General features: G+C 58.1%; 1 protein-coding gene across 3 annotated transcripts in view; it reads left to right on the top strand.

Moving 5' to 3' along the window:
• The first annotated feature begins 1,119 nt into the window (after positions 1–1,119).
• Positions 1,120–16,751, top strand: part of Coro2b (coronin 2B) — a 65,884-nt gene continuing 50,252 nt past the window's right edge. Inside the window, exon 1 of one of the 3 annotated variants that reach the window (XM_070043022.1) lies at positions 1,120–1,404. In XM_070043022.1, the coding sequence (XP_069899123.1) occupies positions 1,390–1,404 (15 nt within the window). In that variant the 5' untranslated portion in view covers positions 1,120–1,389. Of the gene's footprint in view, positions 1,405–6,361; positions 6,384–16,751 lie in introns of those variants that run through there. The other 2 variants (XM_070043023.1, XM_070043021.1) reach the window with 2 other exon arrangements.

The raw sequence follows: 16,751 nt of genomic DNA, 5'->3' as shown, positions 1-16,751 counted from the left end.
GACTGATGTTCAAGTCCCAACCCTGTCACCCGGGCAAGTGCCTCCCTCTCTAAATGTACAGACCCTTCCAGAAACTTGCACGTAGGGCTACCCAAGAAAACCCAAACTCAGAGGACGCGCATCGCAGATGCCAGGCCCCGTGTCCATCCCTGCAGCTCGGGCAGAAGTCCCCTTTGATGGCAAGCAGAGGTTCCCGCTGATCTCCCTCCCTCCCTCTCCGCTGTCCCCTCCCCCTCGCAGGCGCTCACAGGACAACGCTGTCCCGGTGAACTGCGCGGTAAATCGCAGCAAAGCAAGAAGTAGTACACTTCCAGCCCAGCTGGCCAGGAGGGGAGTCCGCGTGGCCAGCTCCTCCCACCCCAGTCTGGCGCGCTCGGCCAAGCCCGGCCAAGCCCGGCCCTGCCCGGAGGCCTTTCTCAAGACTTGGGATGCCACCCTCGGGTCCCCAGGTGGTGATGGTGGGGTCCCCGCAGTGCGCGAGTGGCCAAGTTGGGTTCCATCGCACCTGCACAAGGACCGAGGCTCCGGCAGAGCCGCGCTGCCCCGAAATCGGACTCTCGGGGGTGTGGGGTGGGGAGGGGGGATGCTGGCTACGTGGGAAGAGTGGGGTGACGCTGGGGCTGGCCGGGGTGGTTGGCCCCGTGCCAGCCGCCCTCGCTCCGCTCCTGCCCCGCCCTCTAACTTGGGGCAGGCTCCGCACCCGGGCTGGGGGAGTCGGGGGGGGCTACTGGGGGGCGCGCCACGCCCCTCCGCCCGCCGCGCGCGCCCGGCGCTCCCCCGGCCCGAGCGTGACTTGATCGCGCGTCCCGAGCCCCCTGGGTACCCGGGAGCCGAGCCGCCCGCGCTCCCCACCCCCAACCCGGGCCAGCAGGTACCAAGGACTCAAGTTGGCCCCGGCGCGCAGCGTGGCGGCCAGACGTCCGCCCCGGGTCCGGGGGTGGCCGGTGTCGGGCGGGCCGCGCGCGGAGGAGGGGGGGGGGACTCCGGGGTGGCCTGGGCCGGGCGCGGCGGGCCGCCCTCCGCCGCCGCTCCCCCCACCCCCCACCCCGTGTCCCCCTCCCTCCCCCTCCGCCTCGGTAGCGCGCGCCGGCGCCTCCTCCCCGCCCCCCGCCGGCCCGCGCCGCGCTCCCTTTCTTCCTGCCTCGCCTTCCTGCGGCGCCCGGGCTCATCCATTATAGATGCGCCGTCGGCACTGACGGCGGCGACCGAGCGCCCGCGAGCGGCCCCGGCGCGCGGCCCGCCCGGAGCGCGGCTCCAGCTCCGCCCAGGGCTGCGGGGAGCGCGCGGGGCCCAGCCTCAGTCCGGCCCGATCTCCGCGCCCGACCTCCGCGCCCGGCCCGGTCCCGGTCCCGGCCCTCCGCGCCCGTGCCGCCGCCGCCGACTTTCTGCATGACGGTCACAAAGGTAAGCGCCGCCCGCCGCCGCACCCCGACCCGCCCGCCCGCGCCGCAGTCCCCCGGCCCGGGGCGACCGGGGAAAGTGGGGGGGGGATGCGGGGGCGGAGGAGGGGGCAGCCGGGCTGGGAGGGGGCGGGGCGCGCCTCCGCTGCGCCCCGATCGCGCGGGGAGTCCGGCCCAGCCGAGACTGCGGTTCTAACCCCGGTGTGTGGGGAGGGGAGGACGGGGGGGCGGGGGGGACATGCTGCATTTTTAACCCCTGGAGAGCCAGGTCGGGCTGTCAGGCTGAAGGAGTGCGCACCGCGGGGCCTGGGGCGCACGGCGGTGCGGGACGGGACGGGACGCGGGCGAGGGGAGCGCCCGGCGGGGCCTGGGGCGCACGGTGGTGCGGGATGGGCCGGCGTCTAGAGGTCCCGCGGCGAGGGAGCGCCACCCACCTGCCGGCCCGCCGCATCCCCAGAACGTGTTCGGGTGCTGGAGGCGCTGTGGGTCCCGGCTGGAGATGCAGAAGGCTGGCCGGCACCGGGCGAGGGGGAAGGGGACGTGTGACAAGCGGGTGGCAGGTGGGCGACCCGGAGCTCCCCTGTTAGAGGAGGGCCCTCGAGACTTGCAGTAGGGGCCTAGGTTCACCCGAGAACTTCTAGGGCGGCCCTGTTGGTTCTAAGGACAGAGTTAAGAGAACCGTGAGGCAGTAGAAAAAGTTCCCACGGGCCAGGGACCGGGGTTGGGGTCGGGGGTGGGAGGATCCTGAGCTAGGCTCTGCCCCGAACTCTCTTGGGTGGGCGACCTGTGGGGGTGGCTTCTACTTTGGGACTCAGTTTCCTCCTGGGTGATGTGAGGATGGGGGTGGAGGTGTATAGTTGAGGAACCAATAAGATTGAGGGTACTGAGTGCTGTCTGTCAGGGTACTGCTCTCCCTGGCCTTGGCCATCTTTTACACTCCAGGCCGGACTTCGGCTCAGGTGGCCATGCTCACGGGGTGGGGGAGTTGGAGGCCAAAGCAGGACCGCCAGGCAGCTTGAGGTCAGAGCCTAGAGCCAGATGGAGGGTCAGGGGGTGCCAGGGCAGTGCCAGAGCTTCGAGACACGAGTCACGAGACAGCATGCTGACGCTAGGCCCCCTGGCTCAACTCCAGATGCAGCCATTGTCCTGGCTCTGGGGCTAGGGGGCATTGTGGGAATGTGAACTCAGGACCGAGGCTGGCAGGACAGCTGTAATCCACAGAGGCTTGGCGTTTCGAAATGACACACATGATATTCTGCTAGGGGAATTGTGGGGGAGTGGGGGGATCTTTATCATGGAGATTATTGATGCCAAAGACACACAAGCAGGCTGGGACAGAAGAGCCCCTGCTGGATCTAGGATGAGGAAAGAAAAAGTGTGAACTCTTCGAGAAGAACTGTCCCCTGGGTCCCCTCTGTACCTGAATTCCTGCAGCCTCTGTTCCCAGAGACTAGGTGCGCTCAGTTCTTACGGGAGAGGAGACTGAGGCTCAGAGAGGCAGTGACTGGCTTAAGGTCACACTGCAGGTATGTGGCAGGACTAAGGTCTGTCTGCTGCTGTGGGCAAGTGGACCCTCCATGGTGGAGGGTCACTGCTTGTAGACCCTGATGCTAGGCATGGATGATTGATGTTAGGGGTGCCCGTGAAGGTGGACGCCTTCCAGATCAGCTCACTGGAAGTCCACCTGCTGATGTCCCAGAGATTATTCACCATCATCCCCACTTATGTGCAGCCCCTGTAAACCCCTCTGTCCCTCTCCTCTTGCCCAGACCTCTGTGGCCTCAGCTTAAGCCAGCCCAGAGGATTAAATCAAATCCCCACTTTAACCCCTCATGGGTCCCTCACAGACCAACTCTGTTCCTTCAGGGTACTGAGGGAGAGATGCAGGCCAGGTCTGGGACCATTATGCCACCTGCAGGGCTGCTGGAAGAGGCGCCTTCATGTCCCCAGGAGCAGTCACCTGCCCTAAATATGAAGGCCTGCCCTCCAGCGGGTCCTACACTCAGCCTCTCACAGGCTCTGTGACCTTAGCTTGGTCATTTCTGTCCTCAGGCCTCTGTTTCTCCATCTGTCAAATGCAGAAATGTATTCCAGTGACTCGTGGGGTCCCTGCTGCTGAGCTGGCGAACTGCTCCAGCTTTGGCTAAGGACACTGGGGTTCTTGATTGTCAGAGGGGGATCTGGTTACCCCCACCGATGTGACGAAGAACACGGAAGGGCGTGGGAGGTGGGATGCAGCTGGGATGGGAAGAAGATGAGTCCTGGCCGCTGCATGTCCAAGCACAGGTCACCTGTCCCTGTGTGCAAACACCTCTGGGCCAGGCTTGGTGGGGATTGCAGGAGCAGAGCACTTAGAGCACCTTGGGTGGCAAGTGGCTAGTTCCTCAGTGGCAGCTCCACGGGAGGCAAATCCTTAGGTTCCCATCCACAGCTCTTCCAAACATACCTGGCCCTTCCCTTGTGGGGAGCCCTGGACTCCAGGAGAGACTCGGGGCCCTTACCAGTACGGGGACACCACTGTATGAGTCCTGACTATGACTTTCTGGCCCTGTGGCATCTGTCCTGGTTGTGGTGATTAACCATGTACATGTATTTTAATAAGCTACCTCAGTTTCTCTCCTCCAGGCCAGTGTACTTTCAAAGGGCAAGCCAGGGGATGCTGGTGCATCAAAGTCCTCAGCTCAACATCTCTGCTCAGGAGATGCTGGGACCCTTCCCTTCCCAGCTTCTCCCTCCTGCTCGGCTCTGATTGGACAGGAACTGGAAAGCCTTTGGGTCAGAGTCTGGCTCACTGGCGTCCGGGAACAGTGCAGACCCAGGTCCTGGCACTTTGAAGAGGGGCTGGGCTCTCCACCATTCCCACACCTGCTCTGGCTTTGGTCTGCTGCTGCAGGAAGTTGTGGGTCATCTGTTCAGCTGGCATCCTCAGAATCTCTGTGCTAGGCTAGGCCTTATGCTAGACATTGGGGACCCAGAATGCATGGTTCCAGCCTCTACCAGCCATGATCTTAGAGGAGACAGGTGGAAGGGGCGGTTAGGGGACGCAAAGAGTCAAGTGTCATAGGTGCAGCCTGAGTGTCACCCACAAGCTAAAAGTGCTCAAGGAACATAGGCTGATTTTCCCTCTTACTGTCTCTGCCTCTAGGCTATGAAACTCTCCAGAAAAGCCATCACTTCCTTTGTTCCCAGAGGCTCTGTGTTCCCCTGGACATTGTCCCGGGTATCCATCCCCACCCCGGGAAAAGCTGGGGTGCAGTGTGAAGTCAGTCATGCCGACACAAGCTCATCCGGTACAGAACATGGCTGTTTAGTAGGTCCTGGAGCCAGTGGCATTAGGCCTGACAGCCCAGCCATGGAGTGAGATTTTCCATTTCTCTCTGGCCAGCAGCTGGAGCAGACGTGGCCTGTACTAGCACGGGAGCGGTGGTAGTGGAGTCTCAGTTCCTGCCACCAGGAAACCAGAGACCCATGTGCGATGCTGGTCTGCCCTGTCCAGGGCCAGAGTGCGCTGAGCAAATGTGCAGACTCTTGGTCCCTCACCAGTCTCCTTCCTTCTTCTTGGAGTAGCTCTGCCTGGCTCCTTTCCTTATGCCGTGCCCCCCCCCCAGGCCTGGCTGGCAGCAGCTGGCTCAGCCCTGCCAGGGAGGGACAGATGCAAATCCAGTGGCTTCCGCATGAAAAGAAGCTGTTCAGCGTGTGCTCTCCTTTGTGGGCCTGGTGTGTGGGACATCTGCTGCTGGGGGGGGGGGTGAGGGTGGCACATGAGGGTGGGCAGGGGAGGGGAGAGGGAGGAGCTGCCACCAAAGGCTCCTGGAGGGACTTTGTAATTGCTTTCTGGCTGGCACCCTCCTAATTAATTAAGGAAGTGCCTAAGGCTCTGGGTTTTCCTGGGTTAGCACATGGATCCTTCCTTACCCCCACTGTTTGGGAAGAATAAGCGGAGGGACATACGCTCTGTGATACCCTGGTCGTGGAGCCCGTGTGGGCCCCAGGCTGGATGCATGCCCACTTCTGACTGCCAGCCAGCCATTGTCCCTGGAGGCTGATCACCAGCCTGGCACGCATGGTGGTTAGGCAGGCACAGGTGTCACCTTTACTCCTGGAATCCGTGAGCGCCCCATTTTCCACGGGCAGAAATCGGGAGTGTAGGAGGGCTGTGGCTCAGGATTCAGTTCAGTGACTAGGAAGCAGGATTCGCACCCGGGCTACTGTCTTGACTCCAGAGAACCATTCGCCTGCCTTCAGATCCCAGCTCATGGTCCTTCCTACTCCCACCTCCCCCAAGGCAGGGGGCTGCTGTTTGTGGCCTGGGGAGGGGGAGATACGGAGAACACATCCTGCTCAGAGCTACTTCTTGTGCTACTGGGAGGAGGTGGGGATGTGAGGTAGAGGGTGGTCTGTGCATAGTGTCTGACATCCAGCTGCCAGTGGGGGGGAGGGGAAAGGAGGGGAGGGGGTGGAGAGAACGGGGCATGGCCTCCCTCCACCTGCGTGACACCAGCTCTATTAGCGAATGCAGCCCTGAGCAGAAGCAGCCTTATAGTTTGGTGTGAGTGAGCGGGTCGGTGTCCTTTATTCCTGTTGCTTATTTTGGCTGTCATAATGTGCTAGGATAGATAATCTGGCTGTAGAAATTTGCTGTCCTGCTTTTATTTGAAAAGTGAGCTAAATAAAGCACGTGAATCTTGGTGTAGTATACCATCCTGGCTCCGTGCGGGGGAGAGATGGCCCCATTGCGGCCCTGTCTGAGCGCTGCAGGCCCCAGGCCGATGACCTTAGATGTGGCTGCCTGTGTGTGATGGATGAACTCAGGATCAGCCCAGCTTTTCCTCCCCCAGGGTCCTCCTCTAACCTGGGCGCTTGCAGCAAACCATTGAGTTTGATTTCAGAGCTCTCAGCGTTGGCTTTGTGAGCCGGAATCAGCCGTGTGTGATCTGGAATCTGGTGGAATTTCCAGGACGTGAACAGCCGACTGAGTGAAAGGTATTAGTGGGCGGTGACGGGAGGGTTTAGTTCCTGAGCTTTTTGCGTGGCTAGCTCCAAAAGAAAGTGCTCTTTCTGCTGCCACCCCTGCCTGACCTCCTGGAGCACGTGCACGGCGGCTTGCAGGATCGTGCACACGGGGAATTTCGAGGTTCCCAGAAGTTTAACGTTCTGGGGAATTCTCAGGAAGGAGATTTCCGTCTCTCCTGGGTCTGCTGAGAACTGCTTTAGCTCCAGTTCTGTCTCTTCCTGCCTCAGGCATCATCCCATCTCCCTGGGAGCTCACCACCTCTTCAGGACCCAGGTCCAGAAGAAGGCCTTAGCCAGAGAGGCTCCAGGAACGCCTCCTGTCTCAGCGAGCTGGTAGAGGGCTGGCACCGCCTGGCATCTCCTGAGCTTGCTCCTGGCACGAACGTGCTGAGGTTACATCTGATTTCTTTCGTGCCTCTCTGGGCACTCATTACATTGCTGCACACATGAGTGAAGGTGTATTATTTTTGAAGTACTTTTGAAGTTTTTTTGAAGTGTGTGGACATCTGTGGCCTGGCAGGATTTGGCCCAAGGCTGAAATACCCAGGGATCCTCCTGAGCAAGGCAGGGCCTCCCTCCTAGACATCGGTGACTTCTGTAGCCATGGGGCTCTGAAGATGTGCGGGACAGCACCCCCAGTTCTCCAGAGGGGAAACCAAGACTGAGTTCACAGGGAGGTTGAGGCTCAGTGGGGTGAGGGTCCACCTCTGAAGCCTATGTGTGGGCTCATCCCAGTGGGTTTTCTAGACTTTTAGTACTCACCCACTGTTGGCAGGCCAAGGATTGACTCAAACGTGGAGGCTGAGGGAGAGTTCTAGAATGGAGACCTTGCGAACTTCCCTGGATGGGAAGGGACCCTGAGTGAGGAGGCGTGGCTGGGCGTGCCCTGTCCAAGGTGCTAGGGCAGGGCGTGGCAGAGGCCAGAGGAGCCACTTCTGGGCTCTTCCTCTGAGCCACTAGGCTGTGATTGCTGAGATCTGGCAGCCACTGTCCGTACGTGCAGGCTGCCACCGTGGCCTGGCTTGCGAGCTGGATCTGTCCCTGGAAGCCGGCCTCCTGGCACACTGGGCCTGGTGGCCTCTCCTCCTTTCATCTCTGAGGCCCCGAGGAGGCCGAGGGGCTGGGAGGCTGGGTTGCCAAGAGCTTTCCTCTTACCAGACCTCTGGGCCAAGTTCTTCCTCTCTGGAACTATGTCTTGAAGGGAGGGAGGGAGGCTGGCTGGAGGGGTGGTGGAGAGAGGCTGAGGAGCTGCATACAAAGACCCCTTGGGATCACGGTGCTGGGGTAACTGGACCCCCAGGCTGCGTGGGCCTTGGCTTCAGAAAGCTGCCCGAGGCCCACCTCTCACACCACACACTGCACATCCTCATGCTCACAGAAGCTCCTGCCTGAGCCCAGCCCTCAGCGCCCCAGCTCTTCCCCAGCTCTGCCCTGGCCTCAGTTTCCCCACTTGGCTAGAGGCTGAGAACAGGCCTGGGCTTCAGCCCTGTGGCTGCTCAGCCTCAAGCTCTGCTGATTCCTTGCCTTCCCTGTGCCCCAGGCCCTACCAGCAGTGTCTCTTTCTGAAGTTTTGTCCTTCAGCAGACCCCCCCCCACACACACACGTAGGACAAGCTTATGCGACTTGAGATCCAGAGTTCAAATCCTGCTCCAGAGCCTGCCCTGTGATTCCAGGAAATCACTCACCTGTCTGAAAATTGTACTCCTTCCCTGGTATCTGGTTGTAGGTACCAGGCCATGGCACAAGATTACATCTTCCCAGCCAGTGTCTCTTGGCTCTGCCCACCTGCCTTACTCAGTCTCCTGTGGTGGGAAGTCCCTCCTTTGAGGAGATTCTGTCCCATTTGAGGTGGGGTGGGGGTCGTGTTAACTGAGATGGCTCACAGGAGAACCCTTTGGGGCCATGTGTGTTCGTTGGTGTAAGCGCCTGCCATGCTGACTTTCAGTCTTGCGTGCACATTGTGTTTTCCACCTTAGGTAAGGCACCTGTCTGCTCCCACAGCCTGGGTGTGCAGAGGGAAAGATGGCGCAGGGTGGGCTCTTGTGTAGCTGGGGAAATAAGGTCCCTGCAATGGCTTTTTGTGGGCACCATTTTCACCCTGGCTGCAGATCACCTGGCCAGATTAAATAAAGAACCTGTCTCTGGGGCCTGCTAAGGCCTGGCACCTAAGTGTGCTTGATCTAGTGTTCTTCACTCGCTGTTTTGAAATACTGTGTGCATTATTATGATTATTTTAAAATTACGTTGAAGTAGTTGTACTATCCAGCATGTCAGTTTGTGAGTGTAATGCATGTCATCCCAATCAGCTTGACCCTTCCCTCATCCTCCCCCATCCCCTCAAGTCTTGTGAGCATTGAAAATGGGGGGGATGGGGGTGTGTGTGCAGAATTAGACCTTTGTCCTCCTGGTCCTTACCTCCTTGTCATGATGAGCTGAGGGCCTGCCTGGGAGGTTGGGCCTGAGCCGTGGTATTTCCTAGAGCTTATTTCTGGGACATTGGGTGCAGAGCGACCCTCAGCCTAGAACAACCGGTGACATTGAAGCTGAAGCCTGGCTCTCTACTCATTGGGACAGTGAGACTTCGTGTTGGAGAGCCAGAGGGAGCTGGGGTGGGGGCGGAGGGGGGGGGCAGGCAGGGGGAGAGCCATGTAGCTCAGGAAGGCTTCCTGGAGGGAGGTGGCCTGTGACTGGTTCTGAGCAGGCAGGGGAAGAAGGACGCAGCAAGAACGCTCCTAATGGGAAGGGTTCTTTTAGGGGAGGAAAGACAGTGAGGTTCCAGCAAGTGAGCTCAGCCGTTGGACGCAAGGGTGGGGCAGGACAAGGAAGCACCGGAAATGACTGTCTGAGAATCACAGTCTTGTCGGCAATGGGGTGGGGGGGGGGGCTTTGACGGTTCCAGATCCAAGAATATCAGGGCTCTGTGAATGTTTGAGTGGAGTAAACAAAAGGGGATTGTAGGGGTTTCCAGCCAGAGCTCTGGCTGGCCTGTTCCTGGGGCTCTGCAAGTCTCCCGTGGGCCTTTGGAGGATGGCGGGGGGGGGGGGGGGAACCTGGCATCCTGCAGTGTGGTCCCTAGGAAGTGGGGAGTATTTCTAACAGAACCACTTCTAGGAATGGGGAGGGGGCAGGAGTCGGGGACAGCAGGGGTGAGGCGGCCAGGGTCCTGTGCTCAGCTTGCTTCTAGCTCCCCAGCCCCTCAGGAAGGACCCCACCCTGCCATCCAGCCTCTCCAGTCTCCCACGTCCTGTGGACTCCATAGCACTGGGGTGGGGGGCCCTGTGGGGAGAAGGGGGCCTGTCCTGTGAGGTATCAGCAGCAGATCAAAAGCAAACTGGCTTGTTTGTATCCCCTGAAGTATTTACAGGAAGAGAAGCAGGAGCTGTTTATCCAGCCCTGTTCTCCAGGGAAGAAGCCACGGGACAGGATGGGACTGGATGGGAAGGTTTCCCCGGCCTCCCCGCTGCAGGCAGACAGGATTTCTGTGGGTTGAAGCCAGGCAGCCCCTGTGCGTTTGAAGAAGGGGGAGGTAGAGTTTCTGGAGAGGTCCAGGAGCCCCTCCACTCCTCCGGCCTGCAGTCCCCAACAAAGCCTTTTGAGACACACACATACTAACTAGAGTCTCAGCCTGTAGGGTGCTTAACCACTCTGGTGGTTATTTCCAACTCTGGAGGAGGGTTACCAGTTTGGTGTGGTCTCTGATGGTGTCTGGAGGGTGGCTAGGCTGTGTGTTGAGTCGGCCCTGAGATGGGACACTGGGTGAGGAAATGCCACACTGGCCCCAGCCCTATCCCTCCCCCCATGAAGTGTTCACTGCTGGAGAAGGGGCGGTGGCAAACCAGAGCCCCTGTTGGGGGCCTGGAGTCAGGCTGGGGTGCATTCTGTGGACCCGGGGCAGGATCAGGGGGCTCCTTCCTCTAGCTAGACCCCAGCATCTCCTGTTCTAAACTCCAGCACAGTTTCCTCCCGAGAAGGGACTTTACGTCCCCAGGGAGTTGCAGGCACAGAGCCAGGCAGCATTTCCTCTTCATGGTGGGCCCGGCCTGGTCTTTAGACCCGGAAACCCAGTTCTCCACGCCCACCAGGTCAGGCCTTAGCTGGCCTGTCATCTCCTCTAGGATGAGGACCACCTTCCCTCAGTCCCGTCTCAGGCCAGGGCACAGGGGTCTCTCCATAACCCTTATATGGGGAACAGATAAAATGGCTTTCATGGGAGCAACCAGGCCTCAAAGATGACTCTACAGCAAGGACGGACCCAGGCCGGGCATCACCCCCACACTGGGCGCTGCCCTACCCCATTGCCAGGCACTGCTGAGAGACACAGAAGGCACCGACTCTCCAGCCTTTAAGGAGGTTGAATTTTGCTTGGAAGGGGCACAGGTTGCGTGTGCCCCTGACGGCCGCAGCGACCTGACCTGGGCCAGGCTGGGCTTGCCAACACAGCTGTGTTTGACCTTGCCAGTGTCCCTCCCCCCCCCCCCCCCCCCCCGTTAGCTGCCAAACCCCAGGTTGTGCAGGAGGTGAGCAGGAAGGGTCAGGAGGAGTAGGGAGGGGGAGGGCCAGGTGGGAGTCAGCAGGGACCAGGTTAGTGGGTTCGGGGCTATACATGGCCAGGTACCTTCCTTTATATCAGAAAGAGATGGGATCAAGTCATTGGATTCTCTCTCTCTCTCTCTCTCTCTCTCTCTCTCTCTCTCTCTCTCTCTCTCTCTCTCTCTCTCTCTGTCTCTCTTTTGCCAGTCCAGGGGCTTGAACTCTGGGCTCAGACGCTGACCCTGAACTCTTTTTGCTCAAGGCTAATGCTCTACCATTTGAGCCACTTCTGGCTTTTTCTGTGATTCGTTTGAAATAAGAGGCTCATGGATTTTCCTGCCCAGGGTTTGGCTTTGAACTGCCATCCTTAGGTCTCAGCCTCCTGAGTAGCATGGATTACAGGTGTGAGCCACCGACGCCTGGATGGTCATTAGATTCTTGTGGTACTGCCGTGCACTGTGGCTCTGACTGCTCAACCCTGAACAAAACAGGCCCCACGGAACATGACTGTACAAGTACCATAGCATCACGTTTGTAGGAAATACCCTCAAGAAAATGCCCTTGCCAGGCCCCAGTAATCCCATACTGGGTGCTGAGGTCGAAGCATGAACTCAAGGTCAGCATGGGTTACAGAGTGAAACTGTTTCTCCAAATACAGAATAAAAACGAAATCAGAGGACGGGCAGGTATGGTGAGAGGCCTTGGGCCAGAGTGGAATGGAGGACGGATGAAATAGGGCACCCAGCAAGCTAGAAGGCTGCACTGCTAAGACACAGCAGGGGCTAGGAAGTGAGGGCCTGCCCCCCCCCCACTCACCCCCACTCCCAGGCTGGTACCTATTAGCTGCTCACTAATGTTGGTTGAATGACTGAGAATGACCCACAGTGGAGCTGTGCGGACAGTTAGGAGCCCGGGTGAGGCTGGGGAGAGACCACAGTTCAGCAGCTACTTTGAGCCCTGGGGATCTGAACCAGGACAGAGCTGTGAACACAGGAGATGCGTGCACACCAGAGACGAGTCATTCTGGGAGACTGAGTAGGAGGAAAAAGTTCATGCAGGACAGGCGTGGCGTTGTTTTACAGGGGTCCTGTACCCCACCCTGACCCAGGACCCCGGAAGTGAACCCAGATGAACCTCTCAGATGCTCCAGATGGGGTCACCATCATCCTGCAGGGCCTGCCCCCCTCTGTAGGCAGCCTGGAGAACCCCACCATTGCCGGTCTCACCTCATTAGTATTTTGAGCAGAAGCATATTTTTTTTTCCTGCAGGGAATTGGAGCCCTGTTCATTTCAAATTGAGTAAAACCAAAGAGCAATTAAGAGACACAGCCTTGTCGGTCAAGGAGAAAGGACACAGAGCAGGGGCTGCTGCTCAGCGGGCCGAGGGGCACAAGCTTTTCTGAGCTGGCTTGGTTCGGGGGTGGGGAGGGGGGCAGGGAAAGGCTGTGCCATGGATTTAAATCCAGCAGTGATGTTAAATGCTAAATCAAGGATCTAGATCTGCCAGCGCTTCCTCAGCGTTTACCAGGCTCTGGGGCTTGTGCCTAGGGTCCCCCGTGTATCCTATGGTCCTGGGGAGGTGGGTGAGGGTGAAGGTGAAGAGACAAACAAACCCAAGGTCACACAACTAGCAGATGGAGGTAGCACCAGGTTGGTGTCCACAAAATGTTCCAGAGCTTGTACCCCTTAATTGCCTGATGCTTGTTTCTCATAAGTCATGCTTTCACCAATCATTGCTCTGAGAGAGAGAGAGAGAGAGAGAGATCTAACAAAACCCTCCGTTGCTATGGAGCTTACTGTGCTACAGCCAGGTGGAAAGAAGGTAAAACATCGTAGGCTGTGGCCCCATCCGGTCCCTCTTCTGGTCCTGTACAGTTAGACCTAGGGCTCTGGTGGGCCTGGGAACCTCTCTGATCAATGATGGGGCCATTGTGGTCCAGGAGAGGTCCATACTGGTCAGGGGATGATCCAGGACTAGCGATGTAAGGTGGCATCCCAGAAGTCTGGAGATGAGGCCATTTCTCTTCTTCTGTCATACGTTGTCAGTGATTTTTTTTTCTTTTTGCTAACAGCTACCTCCTAGGGAAAAAAGAATTGATCCAAGGCTAGCAATCTAGCTTTCTGTGGTGAGGTATTCTCAATTCTGTATTCTAAAAAGTAGCAGAGGGGAGGCTGCTGCTAGATAGGTTGTCCCGGTCCTGGATCCCCCTGACCCCTCTCTCTCTTCTCACATTTGATTTTAGCCTTAGCCCCTTCTGACCTCTCCATCAGCTCTTCGCTGGGGCCAGGGCCTCTCTGTTCTTTGTCCCTGGCAGTGTCTGGAAGAGGCAAGGAGGGCTGATCTTCACTCCCCACCCCCAACTGCTCAGACACATTCTGGGCTGCTCTGAAAGAATTCTAAAGGAAGAGAAATGCTCTCCAGGGCTTCTGAGACCTCCCTCCCTGGAGAGGCAGCACCCTAGTGGCCCTTTGGCAGTAGTACCCTGCTCCAGGCTCCGGCTCTCTCGGGAGGCTGCCATATGCTTTCTGGACATCCGGGTCTCATTATGCTCCAATTCCAACGCAAAAAAAAAAAAAAAAAAAAAAAAAATCATCTTGGCTAATTGTGCTGTAGGCCTGAGTGAATCCAGAGGCTGTTAGTCAGGTCCCATGGGTCTGGAGTCTCCCTGGCAACAGAAGATGCGTCCTAATGATCCGAATCCTTGCAGATTGGCTGGGGGTAGGAGGTGGGGTGGGGTCCCCTCCCTGTCTCTTCATGAAGGTTACTCCCACTGCTGCTGCAGCACAAGGCCAAGGGGGACCTAGGGCTGGGGAGAGGGCAGGGAGGCAGGCAGACTCTATTCAAAGATACGAATGATCCCATAGCCATTACTGGCCAAGGATTTTCACAGCCTACAAACACAAACTGTTCAGCTAAAAAAATCACATATGGGCAACCGGCATGTGTACAGTATGCACACACACACATAGATGCACCCATACTCTTGCATGTGCATGCATATACACATGAAGAGGCACCTGCACACGCAGATGCATCCACACACGTGCACATGTGTGTACATGTGTCATACATGTGCACGCAGAGATGCATGCACCTGCACATGCGTGAATGTATGTGTGTGAGGGATAGTGTATACATACATATGCACATATAAGCACTGGAGTGTGCACACATGCTCATGTGTGGATGCTTAGAGACGTGTGTGCCCACATGCACACATACACAACATACCAGATTGCAGGTGTTTAAAATGTGTGTGTCACCCACCTGTCATAGGCAGTCCGGGAAGCTCCCTGGACTGTTTGTCTCCAGCACATTCCAAGGCAGTACTTGGTCAGCTGTGTTTCACAGCAGACCCTGCCCTGCTTTGGGTGTCACTAAACACACACTGCTCTCTTCCCACAAAGCGACAGACTCTCCATCCCCTGCGTCTTCTATGGAGCCCCAGTCCTGGGTCTTTGGGGGCTCATTCTGGGCTTTGCTCCTGGGTCTGGGCCTGCTGTTGCTATGGCCATGGCTCTGGAGGCCTCCTGTCATGGTGGTGGTGTTTGGGGTCTGTCCCTGAGGGAAGAAGGGGGCCCTAAACTAGGCCCCAGAGGAAGGAGTGGAGAGGAGGAGCTGAACCAGAGGAAGGATATCAGTAGGGTGCTGCCCAGGCCAGCTCCTGCCTCCTGCATGTCGGGGGGGGGGGAGTCCCAGGCTCTGGGCCCTGCAGCCTTTGGCTGTTCATCGGCCTTAGGCTGTCCGCTGGGAAGACCCTGCAGTGTGGGCGGGGAGGGAGGGAGAGATGCAAACCCAGCAGTTTCTCCACAGCCTCCGCCCCTCCCTCTCGGCTGTCCTGCTGATTCTTGGTCTTTAGAAATGGCCAGGCAAGAGGAAGGAGCAGGGAGGTGGCTGGTCTAACCCCTAATTGAAAGAGACAGGATGCCTCCCAGCTGCTTCTTGCAGCTGTGGCCTTCCTTGGGCTGGTGTCTCCATCAAGGGGCGTTGGTGGGGGGGCACGTGGGTGGCTGACAGACCGAGATTAGATCGCCTTTCCAGAAATCCAGGGCTTCCAGCCTCCTCCCGTCCACCTCCCTACATGCCCCCTGACCATCAACTGGCCCTGGGCAGGGCACGCAAATGTACAAGACTTGCTGCTCCGGTCTCCAGGGGCTGCTGACGTGTGGGATGGGGTGCTGAGAATTGGGACCCACCTTTATGCAGTTAGGGTATTTGCATCTGTGCTGAGTAGGGGCTGGCCTTGAACATGCATTTTGGGGGGGGGGTTGGTCATGGGGCTTGAACTCTGGGCCTGGGCGCTGTCCCTCAGTTCTTCAGCTCAAGGCTAGTGCTCTACCACTTGAGCTACAGCACCACTTCCGGTTTTCTGGTGGTTTATTGGAGATAAGAGTTTCACAGACTTTCCTGCCCGGGCTGGCTTTGAACCACGATTCTCAGATCCCAGCCTCCTGAGTAGCTAGGATTACAGGTGTGAGCCACCAGTGCCCGGCTTTTGAACACCCATTTTTATCAAGATGTCTTGATTGAGAGAGAGGAGCAGAAAGGGCTGTGGCTGGGCTTTAAGCCGCCCTCCCTTCCTGGGCCAGCCTAAATGGCAGCCTCAGTGTTACCTCAGGGTTCCCCAGGCTCTGGTCTGCCTGGAGGGGGGAGGTCTTGTGTGGGGCTGAGGAGGAGCAAGTGGTGTTGACTGGCCTTTGGGCTGTGGTGAGGTGGGATTGTTGAAATCAGAGTTCTCTACTCTAGGGTAGGAGTCTCCAAGAGGCTGATGGTGCCTGTCTTCCATCCCTGGAAAGTGCCAGGGGACCCTGTGGTTGTTGGTGGCAGCGTGGCGTGGAAGCAAGTGTTTCATGGGTGAAGAAAAGAAAAGGGGGTGCTGCTTGCACGAACCCTACAGGCACACACGGTCTCCTCCTGGCACTGGGTGAGCTTATTTTTCCAAGAGATTTGCGATCCCTTGTGCAGAAAGGCTGCCCCCTTGTCTCCCTGGGGCAGGAGGTGTCAGCGTCCCCTGCCCACCAAGGGCTCCCCAGGATTATTAGGATTTGCAGCATGATCTGCTGGCAACCTGGATTAGGCAGGACTAGATGCAGAGAGAGGCTGCTGGGTTGGTTGGGTAGAATTAGGGCTTGGGATTAACAACGCACCACCAATATTACAGGACCTGCTTGGTGCCCGGTTCCTTAGGGGTGCTGGATGCCGGGGGTGGGGGGGTGGGGTTGGCTGCATGAGTGGATGAGAAGGTACACATGGAGGAGCAAAAGCTGCTGTCATGGTTCAGTGACAACCAAAGCCATACACCTGTCTGGTCAGCTGGAGGACAGGCTGCAGACATGCATGGTGACAGAGATGTCAAGTTATGGCACAGCCCTCTTCCCCTGCCCCCGTGCGTTTGGTGATGACGCATCCTGTGAAGTCATCAGGGCTAAGTGAGGTCATGAAGGTGGAGCCCTGGTAACCACAGGACCGTGTGCTTAAAAGAAAGCAACGCGTGCGCAGAGGAAAGGTGGAGTGAGGACACAGTGATATAGCAGGCCAGGAGGAGAGAGCGAGGCTGCATCAGAACCAACCCTGCGGGACCTCCATCCTGGCCTTGCAGCCTCCAGAAAGTACGTCCAGCCCAGTGTTCTCTTGGCAGCTGGAGCGGACAGGATGGCGCCATTGGAGATGCTGGTCTGAAACAAGGTCAAGGTTACAGAATATGCAAGGTGGCAGGTGCCCCTCTGGAAGAGCTTTTACACCAGAAGACTTGACATAAGAGCTGAGCCTAGGGGTTAGATCATCAGATCCAAACCCTGGCCCTTTG

Source organism: Dipodomys merriami, unplaced genomic scaffold, assembly GCF_024711535.1.
Source record: "Dipodomys merriami isolate MVZ:Mamm:240054 unplaced genomic scaffold, mDipMer1.0.p SCAF_33, whole genome shotgun sequence".
NCBI classification, from domain to species: domain Eukaryota; kingdom Metazoa; phylum Chordata; class Mammalia; order Rodentia; family Heteromyidae; genus Dipodomys; species Dipodomys merriami.
This window is presented reverse-complemented; position numbering and strand designations above follow the sequence as displayed.